The following is a 25,351-nucleotide window of genomic DNA, read 5'->3' on the forward strand; positions in this document are numbered from 1 at the left end:
ATAAATAAACAAGAGTTTCAATAAAAGAGAGTTTCAAAAGATTACATTGTTTCCCCCAACAACAAAAGGGTTTAGTTCACCATTGTCATGGTGAACCTAGATGAAAATAATGGAAGAATGGAAGAGCAAACCCTAAATAGGATGAAAAGGAGCCTAAGCATCCAAGAAATCTTCTCCAAGGAGTGGAAATTAGGTCTGGCCGCCCTCTTCTGTCAAAAGAATGAGAATGAAATCGTAACAGGGCTATTTATAGCTAAGGATCATCATAGAAAACAGGCCCAGGCCCAGCGGACAACCTCCCAACGACACACTTATGCCGCCCAGCGGTTTTCCCATTGTCGCGCCACCGCCTGGCGGCAGGGGGCCACCGCCCGGCGGTTTGCCTCTAATCGCGAATCCACCCAGCGTTAACGCCAGGTGCCTCCTCCTCGCATTGGACCGCCCAGCGGTGAATTTTGCCGCAGGGCAGTTCCTAGACTCTTCTTTTCCTCAATTTTCTTCTTTTGTTTTGAGTCTAAGACCTTCATCTTCAACCCCAATCTTCGCTTTCATCAAAATCATTGCAAAAAGAACTTTCGACTCTCGACTAACTCATTTATTGGGTTTTACTTGATTCTAAGCTCACTCTAAGTCTTAAAGGGTGTAATTTGGTCTAAAATGACATATGAAAATAACTGTTTTTCAACCGTTATCACCTCCCAGCTCAGAAAACCTTCCTACTATGTTAGGAAGCTAGAGGAAAGGGCAGACAAAGTGAAGAGAAGAATTGACTCAAGAGCAATAGGGCTGGAAAACAATTTCTACAGCATTTCACTAAGCTCAAAAGTGATTTTACAAAGGAGGAAGCCCTCTTATTTATAGGAGAAGAGGGGCTTCATTTCTGATTTCAAAACCCCTCTCAAATTCAAATTAAACTGATAGGAAGCACGCCAATCTGAACCAACAACTTCCACGCCTCATTCCAGCTCAACTATTCACGTGGTAAAACTCCCTTTTGCCAACGCCGAGCGGTTTTGGGGTTTGGGCTGGGCGAAAATCTGATTTGACCATCCACAAGCCAATCTTGAAATTCCTTTTGGGCCCCTTTGCTGTCTTCTATTATTTCTACTTCTTGGATGGCTCACTCAAAGTCTCCAAGCTTTATTTAGACCCTACAAAACAAAGTAAACATGTTTTAGTTAATCCTTCTAAGACTTAGAGAAAGAAAGTCAAGAAAGTTTTAGAAAGTCCTTTTTTAACTTCCCTTTCTTAGTCTTAGCTTGAGTTGTTACTTCTTTGAATGGCTTCCTTGATTAGGTTTCCATCATCACCGTTGGGTTTGATGGTCAGCAGTGTGCACGACTCTAACTTTTCCCCTCAGCGTTGGCGCTTAAGTGTCTGGCAGTGGCTCTCTTAACAAAGTTGGCGCTTAGCGCTGAAATTGGCACTGAGCGGGGGCTGCGATTCTTCCTTTGCACCTTTTTCCATCCTTTCTTGAGTCCAACTCCTTCCTACTTCACTCTCCATCATTCAATTCTTGTCTAACCCTGTCAGAACAAGGAAAATCAAACATAATATCTCTAAAACCACCTTTGACTCTCTTTTATCTTAACTAAAGCAATTTGCATGATTTCAAGCTAATTTCTAAGTCATAAAGGATGTGTTTTATATCAAAATGTAGTATGAAAATAACGGTTTTTGAACCGTTATCACAACTCCAAACTTAGAATTTTGCTTGTCCTCAAGCAAACAAAACAAAACTTAGCTTTTCACCTATCCTCAGCGTGGTTCAACTCATTCAAACCCATTCTTTCACAACAAGTAATTACTCAATTCAGCTTTTCAATGGAATCTCATCAAGATGCACACATGCTTCACTTTATCACAACTCACATAGTGTTCACATAATCATATAATCTTCAACAGATGCTACTCTTATGAATGATCAATTAACTAAGCATAGATGAAATCATGAATTCATGGAATCAATCCTCACCAGATAAGGTGTCCGCTCAATCACTCAAGTGTTTAAGAAGTCACTCCTTCCCTCTACTATCCACATGTCACATAGAACAAAATTGCCATTCATTTGCCACAATCAAACATCATCACACACACATGTCATCACAAGAACTTTTTCAAGGCTTATAATGTGGTTGGGCTAACAAGGAAAATTGGTTTTTCTAGATCACAAAATCCTTGAGTTAAGAGAGTCATTCAAATAATTATGGTTCAAGCACAAACCCTCTTTTTTACCACTCTCACTCATTCCCAAATTTCCCTTTTCTTCCCATTGAGCTTTTATTTTCATGCTTTTCTTTTTCTATCTTTTTCATGTTTTTTCTCATGCATTTTCATTCAACATATTAGCTCAATGTTTAACTTTTTCTTTTCAACTTCCCAATAACCCCAAACTTGAACCTTTTTCAATACCACAATTAATTCTCAACCTAAAGGAATGCAGAGATGTTGTCATTGAAAGTGGCAAGATGTCAGATAAGGAGAAAGAAAAAGAAGAAGAAAAGAAAGAGGATGAGATAAAAACAGAAAGAGAAGAAGAAGAAAGTTTGAGTAAGAAAAAGAAAGAGGAAGAAAAGAAAGAAAGTGAGGGAAAAGAAAAGGACAAAGAGAGGGAAGAAAAGAAAGAGGATGAGAGAAAAATAGAGAGAGAAGAAAAAGAATGTTTGAGTGAAAAAGAGAAGGATGTAGAGGAAAAAAAAAGGGTTGAGAGAGAAAAGAAAAAAATTGAGAAAAATCCTTTGTGCCCTAAGGAATGTCCTAAGGAGAAAAAGAAAGAGGGGAAGGATGAAAGCAAAAAGAAAAAATCATATGAAAAACCCCCTCCTCACCCAAAGAAGGATCATAGGAAGAAATAGGAAAAACAGTTTAAGCATTTCATGGAAATCTTCAAGAAATTGGAGATTAAAGTTCCTATGATTGGGACACTGCAACAGGTTCCTGGTTATATTAAGTTCCTAAAAAATTCAACAAAAAGAAAAATAAAATCTTGAATCTAGTTTCTGAATTTTTTATCTTTTATTTTGTTTTATTTTATTTTTTTTTCTTTTATTTTATTTGATTTTATTTTTTTCTTTGATTTTATTTAATTTGATTTGATTTGATTTGATTTTTTTTTATTTTGATCTTATTTGATTTGAATTGATTTCGTTTTTTTTTATTTTATTTATTTTGTTTTGTTTTGTTATATTTTACTTTATTTTTATTTTTATTCTTTTTTATTTTATTATTTGTGTGGTTTGGATTTGATTTTGTTTTCGTGTGTTTGAGTTTTTTTAGGTATGCATTGCTTTTGATGGAAGTACTGACAGCGTCTACTGATGGATGCTGATGAAGACGAGAAAGATTAACATCTACTGAAGGATGTTGATGAGAAAGATTCACATCTACTGATGGATGCTGCAAGAGTTTGAGATAACATTTACTGATGGATGTTACTACGGAAGAAGATGGTGACTAGACATCTACTGGTGGATGTTAGGTGATTAGGCATCTACTGATGGGTGCCAATGAAGATGAGAAAGATTGGTGTCTACTGAGGGATACCAATGAAGACAAGAAAAATTAGCATCTATTGATGGACGCTATGTGATTAAACATCTATTGATGGATGTTACCAACAACATCTACTGATGGATGCTATGATGAGCCTATTGGGTCAAGCTAGTGACGTTAAAGAAGCGTTTGTTGGGAGGCAACCCAGTGCTCTGAACTTTTACTTTTAATTTTTGTTTTCTTATTTTGGTTTTTATTTTGAATGTGTGATTTATTTTATTTAGTTGTGCTCTGCTTGAATGAACTAAATTGCTTTGATTCAACTGTGCTCTATTTTATGTGATAAGCTTGCTTTTTGAAAATTCTAGTGTTTGATTGAAGTTGAGATGATGCATGATTATAAATCCTAATTTGTGAGACAGGTGCTTGAAAGAAAGTTTGATTAAAATAATGAGCAGGTTGTTTTTCTAAATTTGAGAATTGTGATTTTACCTCTGTGAGTTTTGAGCTTTAGAGTATTTTTAAATTAACTGTTATTACTTTGGAAGCATGAATGATTTCACCCAAATTTTATGTGATTAAACTACTTGCCTATAGGTTCCATATGATCAAGGCCATCTTTTGTTATCCCTTATTCATTTGGCCTTCAAAATATTTTTGCCCATTGGAAAGAGAACAATTTGTTCTAAACCTTTGAACCTTGAGCCTGATATGTCTTGAAAAACCTTTTTGAAAAATCTTTACATTGAGTTAAGTTGAGAACATTTGATGAGGTACTAATAAAGGTTCAAGTTTGGGGTTACCAGGAAACAACCCACCTCTCTAGGCAGTGAGCAATTAAAAGAAAAAGCAAGAAAAAGGCAAAAAGAAAAGAAAAAGAGAGAAAAAGAAAAATTCAAAAACAAAAAGAAAAAACTCACTGCAAGGGAAGGCTGGAAAAAAGAAAAGAGAGTTGTTCTTGAAAGATGAATTCATAAATGTCTCTCTTGACTCAAGGAACTTTGCTGACCAGAAAAACCAATTTCCTTCTTAGCCCAACCAAGTTACAAGCCATGAAAAGCCCTTGTGATAACAACCTGCTTGTGAATATGTTTGATTATGGTTAAATGAAAGGAAAAATTAATTTGTGTGACATTGTGATAATAGAGAGAAACACCACATCATGCACCTTTGAGTTGAGTGAAACACTTTGAATGCTTGAGACATATATTTTTGAGTGCTTGAGTGAAACACTTTCCTTGGTGAGGAATAGTTCTCTGAATTTCTGATTGCATCTCTGCTTGGTTGATTGATAGCACCTGTTGAAAATGCATCACATAGAGCATGGTTGAGTTCAAGCATCTGCACATCTTGACTGAAATCTTATGCTGAAATTGATAAAAGTGATTCCTTGTCTTGAAAAAGTTTTTGAAAAAGGTTGAAGTCATAGTAGTGATTGTTCTGAAAAGCTGAGTTGCATTTTGTTTGCTTAAGGACAAGCAAAGTTCTAAGTTTAGGGTTGTGATAAGGGGTTGAATTTTTTTTGCTATGTGATTTTGATACTAAAAGCACCCTTTTTCACTTAGAAACTTGCTTGGACTCATGTGTTTTCAATAAATTGTGTGAATAAGAGAGTTAAGGTTGATTTCAATAGTTTTCTAACAAATTCCCCTTGTTTTGACAGAGATTGAAGCAATAATGGAAGAAGAAGTAAAAAGTATAAAAGATGGAACTTAAAAGGGGTCAAAAAGGCACCAAGAAGAGGGAAAACCCGAAGCCCAAGCGAAAAAAACGAGAAAACAACGCGAGGCAAATCACCGCTGGTCGCCCGGGCGGTGGCCCCGACGCCTGGGCGACGGACACTCGAAGCTTGGGCGTCCAAAACAAACGCCCAAGCCCAACATGAACCCCAAAGCTTGAGCGTGATTTCACGTGGAGTGAGCCCTGATTTTGCTCTGATTTGATTCTTTTGAACCGGGCCGCACTTTGGGACGCGTCTGACACTATTTAAAGGACCCTAGGGCTCTAGGTTTTGCATCCCTAGCAGAAGAGAGCATAGCAATACACTCCTAGCCAATTCTTAGTCTTCCATTCTTCTTCCTTTTGTTCCATTCTCAAGTGTTGAAAAAGAAAAAGGCATGAGAAAAAGAAAGAAAGAAAAGAAAGAAAAACAAAAGCATGAAAGATGAGCTTAATGTAAAAATAAAAGAAAAGGGAAGAAGTTGGGAATGAGTGAGATTGGTGAACAAAGGAGAGTTGTGCTTGAACTTTGAATGTTAAAATAACTCTCTTAACTCAAGGATTTTGTATTCCGGAAAAACCAATTTTTCTTGATAGCCTAGCCTCATTACAAGCCTTGGAAAAGTCCTTGTGATGACATTTGCTTGTGAAGATTTTGATTGTTTTAGATGAATGGCAATGTTGTTTTATGTGACATGTGAATAGTAGAAGAGTGGAGTGAATTTCTAAACACTTGAGAGATTGAGTGAAACACTTGCTTGGTGAGAATTGTTGAAATCCATGTTTACATATATGCTTAGTGGATTGATCATTCATAAATGAAACATCTGTTGGGAAATATGTGCTTATGAGAACTGAATTGGATTGAAAGTATGCATGCATTTTGATAGGATTCCACTGAAGATCTAAATTGGATAAATAACTTGTTGTGAGGAAAAGGATTTTCGAAAATGTTGAACTATTTGAAGAAGAAGTGGAAAGCCAAGTTTTGTCTTGTTTGCTTGAAGACAAGCAAAGTTCTAAGTTTGGGGTTGTGATAATGGTCTAAAAACTGTTATTTTCATGCTTAAATTTGATATTAAAACACACCCTTTATGGCTTAGAATGAGCTTAAAATCAAGTAAAACAATTAGTTGAGTCATTGAGAGTCAAAAGTTGGTTTTAGAGGTATTATGCTTGGTTTTACATTGTTTTGCATGGTTTTGAGGTGATTTGAAGATGGAAGTGAAGTAAAGTGGACTGGTGCTCGTGAAAGATGAAGAAAAAGGATGAAAAGAAGAGCCAAAGGAACCGCTGAGCGCTAGAACAGACCGCTGAGCGCTCAGTGCGATTAGAGGCAAACCGCTGAGCGGTCAAACAGGGCGCTAAGCGGTTGAACGATTAGAGGCAAACCGCTAAGCGGTTAAATGAGGTGCTGAGCGGTTGTGTGCTGGGCTTGGGCTTAAATTCTGTTATTTTTCTGTGTTATAAATAGCCTTAGTACGACTTGAAACCGAAATCTTTGGCAGAGGGAAACGTCCACAATAGCTCTACACACCTTGGAGGCCGTTCTTTGGATGCTTGGGCTCCAAACTACTCAATCTAGGGTTTATTCTTTCATTCTTCCATTGTATTTCATCTAGTTTCACCATGATAATGGTGAACTAAATCCTTTTGTTGTTGGGGAACAATGTAATCTTTTGAAACTCTCATATATCCAAATTCTTATTTAACTCATATGCTTGCATATGCTTGATTTATCAATTGCTGGGTTCGTTACCTGTATTTAATGCTTTTATCATTTAACTCATTCGGTAAATGTTGTTTGTCTTTATTGATACGAGAACGTACAGTAATTTCATGAACTGGGGGGAATTCCTTGGTTATGCTAATACCGCCTAGAGATAGCGGTAGGACGATCAATTGTATTTTGCTGCCGTTCGTTATGCATTATTAGTTACTAGGGGAGGCTAGAGATAGCAAGTCGGTCATTAGTAATAGGCTCTTTTTGCCAAGGAATTGGGTTAAGGGTAGACCAAGAAAGTTTGCATGGCAATATGATAAATAAGCGAATTAAATAAGAAGAGTAGATATATGAGGGTGGATAAGATGAAATTGTAAGCCCCAACAACACCATTCATCCATAGTTTTTCCTCAACCATTGATTCACTGCATTTGCATGTTTACTTTTGTTTTTGCATTTAAAAACTTAATATCAATTTCTTCTCAAGTCTTACGCAATTAGCTTACACGAAAGTTAAGGCCTAAGAGTCCTTTGGGAAACGATACTTGGACTTACCCATTTTATATTACTTGATAACAATCCGGTACACTTGCCAGGGACTTAACATTCCCCCATGTCTATGAGGAACTAATTTCTATTTGTTGTTGGGGAATGATGTAACCTTGTAAACTCTCATGTATTTAAATTGAATCTTAATTTCATATGTTTTTCTCATTAATTGTTAGAGTTATTTATCTGTTCTTATTGCTTGCTTATACAATAGCATGATCTATGATTTGCATGAGTTTCGACAGGTTCCTTTCAATTCAGGTCCTTGTTAAATTACTCCTAAGGGTTATATTGCTCAGACATGAGGGTATGGGTCTTAGTCGTCTTAACCTCTTGATCTTCACACCATTTTACCAGGAATGCTAGGAATTGTATGAACTGGTAATTAGGGACATACTTTTTTACCGAGACATCGGGTTTAAGTGTTTTAATGAGGGACGTTGGCATTAATGAATAAAGAAGAATTCTTATATACATGAGAGGGAACTTGGTGAAATCTAACCCCAACAACATGCTCATCTCATATCAATCAACCTCCATTCATCTCTATGCTCTTTTTGCCACTGATCAATTTTATTTTGCTTCATTTTATTCTGTTTGCAATACAACCCATGATCTCTTTTATTTTAAGTCTTAATTAATCTTATTTTCACACAATTGTTCAGCGCTGAGAGTCCTCTAGGATACAATACTTGGTCTTATCATTTTATATTACTTGTGCGACTCGATACACTTGCCGATTTGCCCCAACACCCTCTAACCAAAATATAGGCAGAAACACACAAGAAGTTCTGCAGCAAGAATCCCCTCTTCTGCAATCTTTAACCCACTTCAAACAATCCTCAAAGTGTCTAGACTCCACGAGTCCACCCCCTGTAATCACATCAGGTACAACAATCTCTAGCGGATTGTAACACGAGCCTTGATCAACCAAATAACACCTCAATTGTGCAGATAATGATCAAGGAGTAAGCATAGCAGAATTCTCCTTCAAAACCTCTTCAAAGAAAGATCTCCACGATCTTCTTGATGAGTTCCTAGAGCTCTAAATCACAGAGAATCAATCTAAAATATAATATGAAAATGATAGTTCATCCAAAAGTTCTATGAATAACTCAGGTCTCGTCTTTTTATAGATTTTCATAAATCAGACGCTTCTGTAGTCGACTAAGCAACTAATGCAGTTGACTATCCTCTTACAATCATAATAGTTAAGTCAAAGTAGTAGCTGTCAAGTAAAACAAATTAATTCCACATTCAATACAATTGACTCTCATTCAATGCTTAACTAACATTTGAAAATATAGTTGTTACTATTCACAAGCATAACAGAATTCTAAATAAAACAACTAACAAAGTCGAATGCATAACGCACACAGTTGACTTTGACACATCTATACATATTGAAATTCTTTTCAATGTAAAATCTCACATAGCACTGTATTTGAAAATCTATGCAAAGTCTTTAGTCTTAATCGGCACTCCTAAAAATGGACTCGACTTAGGACATGCAGATTTGCCACACAATATAATTTTATCAAAGTGCATGTGGTTTTCCATTTCCAAAACATATGTGATTTAAGCACAATAGATGTAACATATATCAGAACATTGAATTTGCATTCATATATCAAGGCTAATACGAAACATGTTCAATAAGATATCAATCAATAAGCAACAGAACATGTAACACATAACAAAACATGTGTTATTAATAATGTGAATAAAGAACTGCGAGATTAAGGTTAGCTAAACCAGTGCTTCCTTTATCAACAATCTCAACATGTATGACACGCCACCTGCACATAGGGGGACCATGGATGAATTTAACAATGTGGTGGCTTGGCCAGAGCAAATGCAGGACAGTGGATCTGGAGCAGCTGAAGGTCCAGACATGGATGAGGATGATGATGATGATGACGATTTTGATGATGATTTTGAGGATGCTGAGGATGGAGATGAGGAGGAATCTGAAGATAGTATGCGTTGAGGAGCCGACATGGCATCTACTGATGGATGCCAACTACATTAGAACATGACTTTTCTTTTTCTTTTTGCTTTGTAATTTGAACTTATATTTGCTTCAGTTGAGTAGTGTAGGGTTAATGTACTTGGTCTGCCACATTATATCTGATGATGGTTTGATTGATATTGTTGCATGATGGGTATTGCTTAATGATGCCTGATATTGATTGATGTGGAGATTGCACTGTATGCTGATGTACAGGTGGTAGTTCACAACCTTGGTGAACATATGCATGATGTGATTATGATTGTGGTTTTGATGTTAAGTAGGGTATTTATCTAGGATGTTTGGTTAAATGATTGAGTTTATGAGTGAGGTTTTTGAACTCTAGGGTTTTTTTATTGAATGGTTGCTATCTACTTGAAAGCATAAGGGATATTGCCCAGGTTTCTACGATTGATTGAATTGCATGTATTTGTCATATGATCAAGGTTGTTTTTGAACAAGCCCTTTCTTATCCAATGCATAAATTTTCGTCCAATGAAAAGAACCATGTGTTCTACCCTTTTTGTGTTGGTATCGGAGGGGTATGGTTCGAAGAGTATAACACAGCGGAATTAAAACTTAGAGTAGCGTATAAGCGTGTTCGGTAACTTTTAACAAATATTTTGGTCCTTTTTCGCAAAACAATTTTCTTTCAGAAAATTTATCAAACAGTTAATATGCGTAAAATAAAATGAGTGTAGGGAATAGAAAAATCACACGAGTATTTTTATACTGGTTCGATTCAACAGAATCTACGTCCAGTCGTTAATCACTGTAAAGAGTGATTAACAGTTCCACTAAAAATATTTTTCTCAGATTACAATTAAGTGAATGAAAATCAGATTGATAAACCTTCCTTCGACGAGCGAACCGGAAGAAGACCACTCTACCAACTTGAAGAGAACCGCTCCGGCAATCGACCAACGATTCGCGAGCTTCTCCTTTCACAAGACCAAGCAGAGCACCTTGCTAACTCGAAGAGAGTCTGCTCCAACTATCGACACACGATACGCGAGCCTCTCCTTTCACGAGACCAAGCAAGGGAACTATGAACAAAGATTCTGAGAACTTTCCTCTGACAAACAGTGTTCTATTAAGCTTTCTCAGTTCAAAACGTTGCCTCTGAATTTTACAGAAGCCAAATATATAGCCAATTGAACTGAATGCCAAAGGTCAGGTCCCAACTGCCATGAATAATCGATTATTGTAAGTGATACTCGATTATTCAAGTCCGTTACAGGGTTTTCAAAAAGTGATAATCGATTATATGAAGTGATAATCGATTATTCAAGTATGACTTGTGATAATCGATTATTGCTTCATGATAATCGATTATTCTAGTACAAAATGCAAGTGATAATCGATTATAGCTTGTCCATAATCGATTATTCAAGTTAAAAATACAAGGTTTAAGATTTTCCTACTACATCCAAATTCTACAAGTTGCTTTTTAAATAATTCTAATGTTCTCTTCAAATAATACTTCTTGCAGCATCATCAAAACAATTCTTCAGGTTTTACCAATACTCCTTATTGGTAACATTTTGAACCTAAGCCTTAAACAGTATGAAATCCCTTTTGAAAAATCTTTACCTTGAGTTAAGTTGAGTATTATTGTGTGGTATTGATTAAAGGTTCAAGTTTGGGGTTGTTGGGAGAATCAAAAGAAAGATAAGCATTGAGCTAATGTGTTGAGCAAAGCATGAAAAGATGAAAAAGATAGAAAAGATAGAATGAAAAGAAAAGCTCAATGCAAAAATAAGGTAAAGTTGGGAATGAGTGAGATTGGTAAAAAATAGAGTTTTCCTTGAAATATGAATGCTTGAATAACTCTCTTAACTGAAGGACTTTGTGATCTTGGAAAACCATTTTTTCTTGTTAGCCCAACCACATTAAAAGGCTTGAGAAAGTCCTTGTGATGACATATGTGTATGATGATGATTGATTGTGGTAAAAGAAAGGCAATTTTGTTTTATGTGCCATGTGGATAGTAGAGGGAAGGAGTGACCTCCTGAAACACTTGAGTGATTGAGTGAAACACCTTGTCTGGTGAAGAATGTTTCCATGAATGTATGATTTTATTTATGCTTAGATAATTGATCATTCATGAGAATAACATCTGTTTGATATTATATGATAAGCATTGAGAATGAAGACATGTGTGCATCTTAACTGAATTCTATTGATGAGCATATTTAATTGATTACTTGTCTTGAAAGAAAAGAGCTCTGAATGTGATTGAACCATTGTGATTGTTAAGTCCCTGGCAAGTGTACCAGATCGTTATCAAGTAATATAAAACGGTTAAGTCCGAGTATCGTTTCCCAAAGGACTGTTAGGCCTTAATTTTCATGTAAACCAATCGCATAAGACTTGAGAAAAGAATTAAATTTAGGTTTTGAATGCAAAGAACAAAAGTAAACATGCAAAATGCAGTGAATCAATTGGCTAGAAAAGACTATGAATGAATGGAGTTGTTGGGGTTTACAATTTCATCTTATCCACCCTCTTATATCTACTCTTCTTATCTACTTCACTTATTTATCATATTGTCACGCAAACTTTCTTAGTCTACCCTAAACCCAATCTCTTGGCGAAAAGAGCCTATTACCAATTACTGGCTTGCTATCTCTAGCCTCCCCTAGTAACTAATAATGCATGATAAATGGAAGCAAAATACAATTGATCGTCCTACTCCTATCTCTAGGCGGTATTATCAGACATAGGGATAGGAGGATCGATTGCCTTTAAGCTTTTGTGTGAATGTAATGCATGATCACTTGCTAGGGAGACAAGACATTGTAAACTAGTAATCAGGAATAGGCTCTTTTCACCAAGAAATTAGGATTAGGGTAAATTAGAAAGTGACATTAACATTAATGAAAAAGTAGAATTTGTAAATATGAGAGTGTATTAGGATAAGTCGAAAACCCTAACAACACAATTCATCCATAACATTCAACTTCCAATTGATCAACTTTTGCATGTGCATGTTTAATTTTCGTTTTAGCATTATAAACCCTAATTTTCTTTTGGTCGAGTCTTAAATAATCAAGAAATCACACGAAAGTCTAGGCCTATGAGTCTCTAGGAAACAATACTTGGTCTTACGACTTATTATTACTTGATACGATTTGGTACACTTGTCAGAGTCTTAACAGACGACACTCACATGCCTATTCGGTGTGTTTGCTAACAGAAAAATGCCATTTGGATTATGCAATGTGATGGGTTGTCGCAACCCACACAAATTTGATGTGCAAATAAATGCAGTATAGCTAGGGAATGACCCCTAGGTCGTCTCCCAAAGACCAATTTTGCGGTTCAAGAATTAAGTCAAACACGGAAGGAGGGTTGTGAAAATTTTGTGGTGAATACGGATAAATAAAATCAAAACACAAACGCAACTAATAATTAATCACAGAATTAAAAACGGTTTCAAAGACAGAATAAAAACGGTTGGTCATTAACTTATTTACAATGCTTCCTATCACAGATCAACAAAATAAAGTTGCGACTCAAACCTCCAATCCAACAAACTTAACCAACTAAGCGAAGGTTAACCTGGTTTTCATAAAAGCGAACTAAGCGGACGCAGTGTTAATGTCAAATCTAATTCACACCATGCAGTTACATCGACTAAGTGAAGATGTAACACCAACTGGGAAACTAAGCGTATACCCAATTGCAAGTGCAAATACAAATTTGATATTAATCAAGTCAGAGTAGCAAACACAAATACAGTCCAGAAATCTCAAAGAAGCAGTGCAATATCGCTAATGACCAACACAGTTAATTTAAGCTAACATGGCAACTAAAGCAACAAGACCAAACAAATTAGACAATATTAAAACAAAATAAAATAAAGTACTAGACACCAACACTATTACACACAACTATCTAACAAAGTTAAATTAATTTAAATGCAAAACTAAATTAGAGAAATTAAAAGCAATTAATCCTAGTTTGCAAATTAATTTAAAACAAAAGAAATAAGCAAACACAACTTTTTCCTAGCAATTCATGAGACCAAGTGTGCACCAAATAAAGAAATTGAAAATGAAAATGGCCTAAGAAGACCTCTTGTACGTGACCTCACTTGCACCAAAGTCAAACTTCAATTTCACCTTCAATAAGTCACAAAATGTGTTGACTTCTTCTCCCATGTGCACCATTTTCCAAGAAAATAAGCATGTGCCTTAACCAAACAATTAAACCATGTTCTCCTCCCTTTCCATGCAGCAAAAACGAAACTCACACACACCAAGACTCCAAATTGCCGAGCCACACAATTGTTGGGTGCAAAGAATGCTTCTAAAAAGTCCACAAGTCAAAAAGGTGCTTAAATTCTTGTACCATTGTGCCACCTAAGCAAGGTCAAAGCAAATGAAAACACAAGTCATTCTCTTCTTCATATCAATGCACAATAAAGCTAGCAAAGGGTCAAGACCAAAAGGGAAAGATTCATTCTATGAAAATGAGCTTCATATTGTGCTTGTCCAAATGGGGTAAAAAATTAAATGTGCATTTCCCTCTCCTTACTACACTCCAAACGGTTTTTCTTCAACCCAAACAACATGCAAAGCTTTCCTCCACCCTTCCAAACTGAGAATACACTCAAGATACCCCAAGGTTTCAATTGCAAAGTGATTCAAGAACAACAAAGCCAAGTTCTACTACTTCAAACCAACCCAACACTCGCCTTTCTTCAAACTTTTCATGAAATAAAAATGGAATCCCTAGCTCCCTTTGCTGCACCATCCAGCCATGTGAAAACACCACAAAGTTCAGCTCATAAAATGGTTCCAAACATCAAGAACGAAATGCAAGAAGAAAGGGTTCAAAACTCAAACACCCATACACCAACTCAAGCTTCCTTCACTCCAAAACCCATCAAGAACTTCATTTTCATCATCCAATCCAAGAAAACCAAAGCAAATACGAAAATATGGCAGCAAATGAGTAGAAAAACGAAATAGCTCTTCATCCAAACCAAAGACCCATCATGAAAATGCAAAGAAACAACCTCAAGCTCATACTTTCATCTTTGAAGAACAAGAAACAAAGTGGAATATGGAATGGTTTTCACCACCACCAAGCAAAGACAATCAAGGTGCAAGCAAGAGAAGAAGAAAAAAATGTGATCTTGGTCATCCCATAGCTCCAAAAACGTAAAACCCTACATGGTCTCCAAGAGAGAGTTCATACATGCAAAGTAAAATGAAAAGTGGAGACCTCCACATGTGTGTCTCGACAATTGCTCTAAAATGCCATCCAAAACCCCCAAAATTGGTGCGGTCCACCTCTAAGGAAACCCTAGGGTCTATGCAAAGTGTCTCACACATTGGGCTTCTACAATTTTGCCACCAAAAAGGGCCCAAATGCACTTAAGCTTGATTGAAGTTTCTAAAAACGAAATTACAACTTAATTAAAATGGAAGTGACTAAATGTTGAGTCTTGAATGATCACGTCACCTTCTCTAATGCTCCAAATGATGTTTCCAAAATTTTCCCGCACCCAAAAATGCAATTAATCAGCTCAGAAAATTCAAATTAGTGAAAATACGAATTTCCGACCAAATTAAGCAAAATTCGGAAAAACGGGGAAATAACAGACAATTAAACACAATTTCCTATAAGTGCAATAAAATAAATATAGTTCAAGAAATAACGACTCATCACAATTCCCCAACTACGTTTCAAAGGTATATGTAGGCCATCTTTGTAGATCTCATAGAGAAGTGTATAGAAGTCTTCATGGATGATTTTTCAGTGTTTGGTGATTCTTTTTAGAAGTGTTTGGCAAAACTGGATATTGTGCTCAAAAGATGTGTCCAAACAAACCTTGTGCTTAATTGGGAAAAAGGCCATTTTATGGTAAGAGGGGGAATTGTTTTGGGCCATAAAATTTCTGCTAGGGGGATTGAAGTGGATAAACCCAAAGTGGAGGTCATTGAAAAACTTCCACTACCAACAAATGTGAAAGGAATTAGGAGTTTCTTGGGCCATGCTAGGTTCTATAGAAGATTCATTAAAGACTTCTCAAAGATTTCTAAACCTTTGAGTAACTTGCTTGTTAAAGACACACCTTTTGTGATGAGTGATGAATGTTTGCAGGCTTTTGACATCTTGAAGAAGAGATAGGTTTCGACTCCAGTTATTGTAGCTCCAGACTAGACTCAAAATTTCAAAACTCATGTGTGATTCCACTGATTATGCTATAGGTATTGTACTTGGCCATAGAAGGGAGAAGGTGTTTCACGCCATATACTATGTTGGCAAAGTCTTGAATGAAGCTCAGTTAAATTATGCTACCACTAAGAAGGAATTTTTGGTTATAGTCTAATGCCTTGGAGAAGTTTAGACCTTATCTTATTGGGTCTAAGGTGATTATCTACACTGATCATGCAACTATAAAGCATTTGTTAACAAAGCCAAACTCAAAGCCACGGTTGATTAGATGGGTTCTCTTGCTAAGGGAGTTTGATGTGGATATTCATGACAAAAAGGGGAGTGAAAACTTGATTGCCGATCACTTATCCCGGTTAGTCAATGATGAAGTCATAAGTAAGGAAAAGGAAATTTGGGAGTCCTTTTCAGACGAGACACTCTTGTATATTCAACAGAGGCCATGGTTTACTGATATGGCTAATTTTAAAGCTGCAAGAGTAATTCCAAAAGAGTTGAATTGGAAATAAAGGAAGAAGTTTTTGCATGATGCCAAGCAGTTTATATGGGATGATCCTTACTTGTTCAAGATCGGAGCAGATAATCTTTTGAGACAATGTGTGACAAGAGAAGAGACAGAAGGAATTCTTTGGTACTGTCATGATTCACCTTATGGAGGCCATTTTAATGGAGAAGGAACTACTACAAAGATTCTTCAGTTAGGGTTTTATTGGCCTACTTTGTTTAAGGATGTTCATAATCATGCTAGAAATTTTGACAAATGTCAACAGAATGGGGCTATCACAAGACGTCATGAGATGCCATTACAAGGCATTTTAGAGGTTGAAGTCTTTGACTGTTGGGGCATTGATTTTGTTGGACCCTTTCCACCATCCTTCAACAATGAATATATATTGGTGGTGGTAGATTATGTAAGTAAATGGGTGGAAGCTTTGGCGTGTCCCAGGAATGATGCTAGCATGGTGATTAAATTCTTGAAAAGGAATATTTTCTCACGTTTTGGAACTCCCAGGGTAATCATTAGTGATGGGGGATCTCATTTTTTTAACTTCCAACTTGAAAAGGTACTCAAACATTATGGTGTGAGACATAAGGTGGTCGCACCTTATCATCCACAAACAAATGGCCAAACTGAAGATTCCAATAGGGAGATAAAGAGGATTTTGGAGAAAACAGTTGCCTCATTGATGGGTGTCGCGACCCATACAAATTTGATTGCATTTTAGAAATGCAGTATAGCTAGGGAATGACCCCTAGGTCGTCTCCCAAGGACCAATTTTGCAGTTCAAGAATCAAGTCAAACACGAAGGTGGGGGGGTTGGTGAAAAGTTTTCTTTGTGAATGCAACTGACGAAATTAAAAATAAAAATTAAACACATTCGAACATCATAGAAAGCATTAAAGAGAGTGAAAATGCTAAACCCAATAGTAGAGCAAACAAATATCTAAGCACAATTAAAGCTATTAGAATGCAACACTAAATTAGAAAGATGAAAAACAACTCAAAATACAATGTAGAATATTCTAAAGCAAAAGAAATAAGAAAACATAAACTATTTCTACCATGTCATGTGACACATATGCACCTCCCAAAAGAAAATTAAAATTGCAAAATGCTTGAAAAAGTCCCCCTTTTGCCGTGACATGTTGGAAGAAAAGAAAATGAGAATGTACTTTTCCAAATTCATCCCATCATTCATGCTTCATCAAAGGAATTGGAATTGTGCTTGTGAAATAAAAAAAAAATTAAGAAACTGTGGCAGTGAGCTTCAGACCGTGCTATCATGTTTCCAAGCAATGCATCAAGTTTTTTTTTTCTCCAAATACCACCTCCGTACAACACACACCTACTTCCACCTTATCACTTCATTTCCAAATAAATAAAAGGGCTAATTCCTACACATAGTCGGCTGCCAGCATCACATACCTCCATCCTACCTAATCTATTTTCAATTCATTAAAAGAAAGGCAAAGAAAATAAAATGCTAGCTCATTCACGGGAATTATTTCAAAATGAGAATGAAATTAATCCAAGTGCAACAATTAAGTAAAAGGGAAAAGGTACATCATAGCTAGGTAGAAAAGTAAATGTCTCCTATAAATGCTATCCTAAAAAGTGCAAGGAAATAGAAACAACCCCATTCACTATCAAGGTTTTGAATTTCAATGCAAAACAAAAATAAAAATCAAATGAGAGGAGTAGCTGCTGCCGTGACCTTCCCAAGGTAAGGTTACCTTCTTTCTTTCGCATAAAAGAAAATGTTATAAAGATGATTGACCCATGGACATGACAACACCTTCCTCTTTCATTAAAACAAAATAAATGTATGCACCGTGAACTATTTGTTACAGCGCTACAAGTGCTTCTAATCACCAATTTCCATCATTTTCTTAAAAGGCAAAATAAAAGCAAATGTGAAAGTGTGTGACGGCTGTAACAGAGAATCAATGCAAGTCTTCTTTCAAAAGAAAAGTAAATGTTACATGTGCTAATTCCCTTCCAGCTGCAGCACCATGCACTCCTCCTAATTCAATCATGGCTAGCAGCTATTAAAATAAAAGTAAGGATGCTCATGCAATTAGATAAAATAAAATGACAGCAGCGCATAATTTCATTCTCCCATTCAACCAAATTCCATTACCATCAACATTTTTTTTAGGAAAGAAAGAAGAGAAATCTACTAACAACGTTCCAGCCAAGAAGAAGAGAGTGGCGGCTGGAACCCTTCAGCCTAGGATCATGAGTCACTAAAAATAGGGTGGGGTCCACCCAATAACCCTAGGATATGACATGTGTCTCACAAAGTTTTGGGCTTTTACAAATTTGCCACTAAAAAGGGCCCAATGCACAAAAGTTTGATTAAAAAGATTGTATACTACTAAGTTATAATATAATTAAATTTGAAATGTCCAAGTATAGAGTCTCGAATTATTTGATAGCACTCCAAATGTCCCAAGTTGTATTTCCAAAATTTTCCCTGAAAATAATAATGCAAATAATTAGCTCAAAATATTCAAAATAATTAAAATTAGAATTTCCGGTCAAATTAAGCACTATTAGGGAAAACGGGAAAATACCGGACAGTTAAGCACAATTCCCTGATTAATTATAGCACAATAAACTAAGTTAAATCAATAAAATATCGACTCATCACTCATCAAGGAAGGATTGGTCACAAAAACTGGATGACGCTCTATGGGATTATAGGACGACTATGAAGACATCCATGGGTTTATCACCTTTTCAGTTGGTGTATGGGAAAGCATGTCATCTGTCAGTGGAGATGGAGGATAAAGATTTGTGGGCCTTGAAATTTTTTAACTTTGATCCTCACGAAACTCAGAGTAAACACAGAAGGCAGATGTTGGAGCTTGAAGAGATGCGGTTGCATGCATATGACTCCTCCAAGAGTTATAAAGAAAAGGTAAAATTCTATCATGACAGGAAGCTGATAAAGAGGGTCTTCAATCAAGGGCAGCAGGTGTTATGTTTAATTCAAGGTTGAAGTCGTTTCCTGGAAATTTGAAGTGAAAGTGGTCAAGGCCTTTCATAGTGAAGAACGTACATCCTCATTGAGCCATTAAATTGGTGGATCCAGGTGCTAGTGAGTTGTAGAGAAGTTGGGTGGTGAATGGTCAAAAACTCAAGCACTACTTCGGAGGAGAAGTGGAACATCTTTCCACAATGAAGTTGGTAGATCCGTGAACTTATTGGGTCAAGCTAGTGACGTTAAAGAAGCGCTTGCTGGGAGGCAACCCAGTTTTCTAAACTTATCTTTTTGTAATTTGAACTTATTTGCTTCTATTTTTAGTAAAGGGTTTGATGTACTTAGTTGAAAACTTTATCTGATGCAGCAGTTTGATTATTGATTTTGCATGATGAATATTGCTTGATGATGCTTTGATATTGATAATGTTGAGAATGTGCACTATATGTTGATGTACAAGTGGGTGTTCACAAGCTATGTGAATAGATGCATGATGTTGTGATTGTGGTTATCATGCTAAGTAGGGTGTTTGTTTGGGATATGTGAAATATTGAGTGAGCTTATATGTGAGGTTTTGAAGCTTCGGAGTTTTTGTTGATGTGATTGTTATCTACTTGAAAGCATGAATGATTTTGCAAAGGTTTCTATGATTGATTGAATTGCATGTATGTGTCATATGATCAAGGCCATTTTTTATTAGCCCTTTCTTAGCCAATGCATGAATTTTCATCCCAATTAAAAAGAGCACAATGTGTTCTACCCTTTTTGAACCTAAGCCTTAAGAAGTATGTGCAAAAATTTTGTGAAAATCTTTACCTTGAGTTAAGTTGAGAATTATTGTGTGGTATTGATAAAGGTTCAAGTTTGGGGTTGTTGGGAAGTTTGAAAAAGAAAAGGTAAGCATTGAGCTAATGTGTTGAGCAAAACATGAAAAGATGAAAAAGATAGAAAAAGTAGAAAAGCTCAATGCAAAAAGGGAAAAGTTGGGAATGAGTGACATTGGTTGTTTAAAGAGAGCTTGTGCTTGAATTACAAAAGTATGAATAACTCTCTTAAGTCAAGGAATTTGTGATCTAGAAAAACCAATTTTTCTTGTTAGCCCAACCACGTTATAAGTCTTGAAAAGTCCTTGTGATGGCATGTGTGTGTAAGAATGTGTGATTGTGGTAAATGAAAGGCAATTTTGTTCTATGTGACATGTGGATAGTAAAGGGTAGGAATGACCTCTTGAAACACCTGAGGGATTGAGTGAACACTTTATCTGGTGAGGAATGATTCCATGAATTCATGATTACATATGTGATTAGTTCGTTGATCATTCATGAGAATAGCATCTGTTGGACATCGTGATGAGTTGTTGAAAATCAAAGCATGTGTGCATCTTGACTAAATACTATTGATGAGCTTGGTTGAGTAATTACTTGTCTTGAAAGAAATAGTTTTAGAATGTGTTGAACCATTTGTTGAGATTTTTGACAACACAATTTCTATATCAATCTAATTTTTGATGATGACAACACATTGCTTAATAACAAGTACATGTTGATGAATTACATGTTCTTATGCTGATTAAACTGTAAATCTATTGAACATGTGTATGTGTATGTACTATGTTACATGTTCTTGTGTTGATTGATTGATATATTTCTGGAACATGTGTATATGCTTTAATGTGTTGTGTGCTATGCATCATTTCATATGTTTTACTGCACATATTTTAAAGCAAGAAATCACAAGCACTTTTACGAACTTATTCTTGTGCTACAAAGTTCTAGTAAAGTCGACTACATTACTAATGGATTCGACAATTCTAAAACCTTTGTACAGATTTTAAAAATCAGTGCTATGTGCGTTTTTTAGAAGAAAATAATTTCAAAGTGTTTAACATTGTGATAGTCGACATTGTGTTTTACATATTCGACTGTATCTGTTATTTGTTTTGAAATTTTGTTATGCTTTTGCACTCTAACGGCTATATTTTTAAAAGTTAGTTGAGCATTGATGACTTGGTCAACTGTATTGAATGAGTTTTATTTGACCATAGGCTACTAAGTTGACTAAACTGTTATAACTGTATAATACAGTCGACTGAATTAGTAGCACATTCGACTAAGAATCTGACTGTTTAACAGAAATCTATAAATAAACTTAATACTAGTTTGTTCGAAAGACTTTTGATGATTTGACATTTTCATATCTGTTTCAGATTTCTAATTACTCCAAGAATTCTCCAAGAAGACGGTAGTGATCTTTCTTGAAAGATATTCAAAGAGGAGATTCAATTGCGCGTTCATTGGCTGATCAACATCTGCACAAGAAGGTGCTTCTGTTATTGATCGTGTAGGCTTGGCATCCTGTGAAGACTGTTGGAATTGGACCTGTTGTGATACAGGGGGATAGTTCACTTTGAGGATTGTTCAAAGTGGTGTTGCAGATTGCAGAAGATGGGATTCTTGCTGCAAGTCTGATTGTGTTGTGCAGCTATATTTTGGTTTTGGGATAAATAGGAGATTTATATTTTTAACGTGGAGGTCTTCTATAAAATCTTTGTTGTAAAAACCGCAACCATTATAGTGCATTTGCTTTCGGGGATGGAAGGACACTGGATGTAGGCATTATTGGCCGAACCAGTATAAAAATTTGTGTTTGCATTTCTCTATCCCTTATCTTTTACATTCCAATCGACTTTATTTCTTAACGCAGTCAACTACGTAATTTCCGCTGCATACATATTCTGATTACTCGCAATTCAAGAAATTTCAAAAAGCTTTATACTTTGATTGCAAGATTGCGAAAAGAAAGTGTTTTTGAAAAAACACCAATTCACCCCCCCCCCCCCTCTTGGTGAAATAAAGAAGCCAACCTGTTTTCCAACACCATTGTATTGATTGGTGGAAGACTAAGTTTCATCTTTTTTGCTTGAGGACAAGCAAAGTTCTAAGTTTGGGGATATGATAACGGTTAAAAAACCGTTATTTTTATACTTAAATTTGACATAAAACATACCCTTTATGACTTAGAAACTTGCTTGAAATCATGCATTTTGCTTAAGTTAGAGAATAAGAGAGTCAAAGGTGGTTTTCTTGGTTTTATGCTTGGTTTTCCTTCTTTTGGCAGGAATTAACATGAATTGAATGAAGGAAGCTAAAGTAGGAAGGAGTTGGACTCAAGAGAAGAAGAAAAAGTGTTGAAAAGATTAATTGCAGGCACCATTGAGCGCAAACTCATCGTTGAGCGCCAACCTCTTAGAGGAGTTCTCTGGCCAACGCCTAAGTGCCAACGCTGAGGGGAAAATCAAATGTCACAGCTACCACTCTACGCCACTTCACCACTCAACGCTAGCCTCTTCAGTGAATCCACTGGACAACGCCTGGGCGTCAACGCTAAGCGATCACTACTAGAAAAATCACATTTACATACGAATTATTATATACGGATCCTAATCCATATATAAGGATCTTGTAACATACAGATATTATATACGGATATTAAAATAAATAATAAAAAAAATTAAAAATTTTCAGCCTAAACCTAAGACATAAGCAGCTACCTCACAACTTCTTCATTCGTGTATTTTCAGCCACGTCTCTCGTTCAACCACATTTCACTTTGATTCAATGCTCGCGTCTTCACCATTTTCTCTGGACATCCACACTTTCTTCAATGATCCACTGGTTTGTTCATCACAGAATCGCTTCATCCTCTCAAATCTCCCTTTCTTCTTTCTATTTTCACTTTCATATACATAACCACCTTCGACTCCTAGGGTTTCCTCCTCCTCTTCACTTTTCCTTCATTTTTAACCGATTAAAACTACCTTTCTTCCTATTAAAACCCTTTTTACCGTTTGTTCTTCGATTTCCACCGATTAAACCTCAATTTGCATCGATTAAACACTTTTGTACCGATCAATCTTGCGTTTGAACCGATTAATCGGTTCACATTGAGTTTCTCCCCATTTTTAGGGTTCCTTCGGTTCAGATTAGGATTCGTCCTCCATTTTAGAGTTTTTCCCCAATTTTTTATTCGTTCGTTTAGGGTTTTCTAACATTTTGTTTCGCCCTCGATATCGAATTCGTCTCATTATTGTGTTGCGTTTGCTCNTCAATTTGTTCTCTGTTTTGATTTTTGCGTATCTGCGTGTTGAGTTTTCCAAATTTTTTATCATTTAGTTCTGTGATGTGTTGGAGATGTTAGGTTATCTTTTACGTAAGAAAAGAACGTTGATAATTTAAGTATCGACAACCTAAAGATTTTGTGATCCATTGCAATCTTATGGAATGTTGGTCTCTTGTACATATATTATTTGTCTTATTTCTTTTTAGTTAATCATTTACTTTAAGTGTGCTAAAACATTCTTTTGTTTACAGGAGGGTGGCAGGATTGTTGGTCGAAGGGAGAGTTTAGAGTAATTATTGTTCTTATGTTTTGAGTTATATTTGTACTACTGATTTGAGTATATTTGTACAGCGGTTTCAGATGCTCCCAATTTGGTGATCCACCTAAGAAATCTAGCCTAGATTGTGATGGTCCACATTCTAAAATGGAGCTCGGCAAAAAGAGAAAAAGTAGAGACTAAGATTCTAGTTTCAAATGGTACGACAAGAGTTTTACGAAGCATGAAGAATACTGGTATGAAGCTNCCCAGAAGATCCATGAGGCTAATCTCCAAGGTGCTTTGACATTTCATTATGCATTAAAGTAAAACTAATGAGCATAAACCTNAAAAGTAAATAAAGTTATTTAGTTTGATTGCAGTGTTCAATGTCTTACGAGTTTCTAGTTGCAACATTTACCTAATATTCAAATAGGATGTACATTTTTAAATGGCCATCAATTATNCATTATTTTTTCCAGATGAACCGCCTCATTGTTATTGCTACTCAAAGTATTCTATTCTCTCAGATTAAGTTAAAAGATTGGTGTTTTGAAATTCAAATTGCTTTATGACATATTAGCTTAAATTCTAATTTTTCAACTACAAGAAAAACCTGCAATGCAAGAGCTATTTTGTTCATCTTTTGTTGTATACTTGAGAAAAAGGTAGGCCTGATAGTTGGCTCGCCTGTTGCAAACTTTATTTTAGATGTTCATTTTTTTTTTTTGTTAAAGTTTAACTTTTCGAGTTTCTTATCTACCTGTTTGATTCTTCTGTGTATTGATATTATTTGTTTTTCTTGTTCAGTGAGTTCATGAAGTGCTTGGTGCGTTATTTGGGGGAATTATAAATTAGTTCCAGATTTTTGAACAAGTCATAATCCACTGTTCAAAAGTTTTATTATTTTTGTCACCTCTTAAATTTGTTTTGCAAACTGGAGACAATTTCTTTGCTTTCTGTTTTCATTCTAGATATGTTTTCAGATAACAAGAGTAGTGCCTCTTTGTTAAGATATTCTGTACAAAATGGAAAAATAGGCATATGAAACAAATTGGAAACAATTTTTTTCTACTATAAACTAAAATCTGCTTATTTGGTGAGAGGCCATTTAGCCTTTGAGTCTAGTTGCATCAATTTAAATTTACATGGTGTTGTTAATCATGTTAATTGTTTGCAGGTTGCTCATTATTTTGGAAGAGATCATACCCACAGTAATTAAAAAGCTAGGTGACATTTTTGGAAGATTTCAATTATCAGCTGGTGTGGATGCAGGGCATATATATTTATTGTATGGGATATTAGTCATGATTGATATTAGTCTGCCTTTAGACTTAGATATTTTACCATTCTAGACACATATTTTATTTATTCATTCAAGTATAGGATCCTTATATATTTTCTTGTACAATATTTTTACTTTAGCATTGTCTATTCTTGACATAATCCAATCTTTTCAAAGTGGCAGAGGAGGGCTTTAGCATAAGTTGGGGTTGTCAACCAAAATAGAATATGTTACTTATTCCAAGGAGTTAATATAGTTATATTTGTTCACATTTTAATGCAGATTTCATATCTCTCCTCTTAACCTCTTTCAAGNTATAATACTTAACATTGCCCCCTTTATTAGAGGTATTAAATGCAAATTTTTAAGAATTCATGATCTGTTACATGAAGAATTATTGACTAATCTGAAGGTTGGAATTTTATAGATTCTCCTTGAATGAAACCATGTTTCAAATGGTCATTTCACAGTGGTGGCATGCCTATGATGGTCTAAAGGAAACAAATGGCCACCAGTTTCT

The 25,351-nt window shown here is 35.7% G+C and overlaps 1 protein-coding gene across 1 annotated transcript in view; it reads left to right on the top strand.

Moving 5' to 3' along the window:
* The window catches only part of LOC106780654, a 24,369-nt gene extending 8,177 nt beyond the window's left edge, over positions 1-16,192 (top strand). The window contains exon 3 of the mRNA XM_014668956.1: positions 15,836-16,192. Within this exon, the coding sequence (XP_014524442.1) occupies positions 15,836-16,192 (357 nt within the window). The remainder of the gene's footprint in view (positions 1-15,835) is intronic.
* The last annotated feature ends 9,159 nt before the right edge of the window (positions 16,193-25,351 follow it).

Source organism: Vigna radiata, unplaced genomic scaffold (genome assembly GCF_000741045.1).
Source record: "Vigna radiata var. radiata cultivar VC1973A unplaced genomic scaffold, Vradiata_ver6 scaffold_51, whole genome shotgun sequence".
Classification (NCBI taxonomy): Eukaryota; Viridiplantae; Streptophyta; class Magnoliopsida; order Fabales; family Fabaceae; genus Vigna; species Vigna radiata.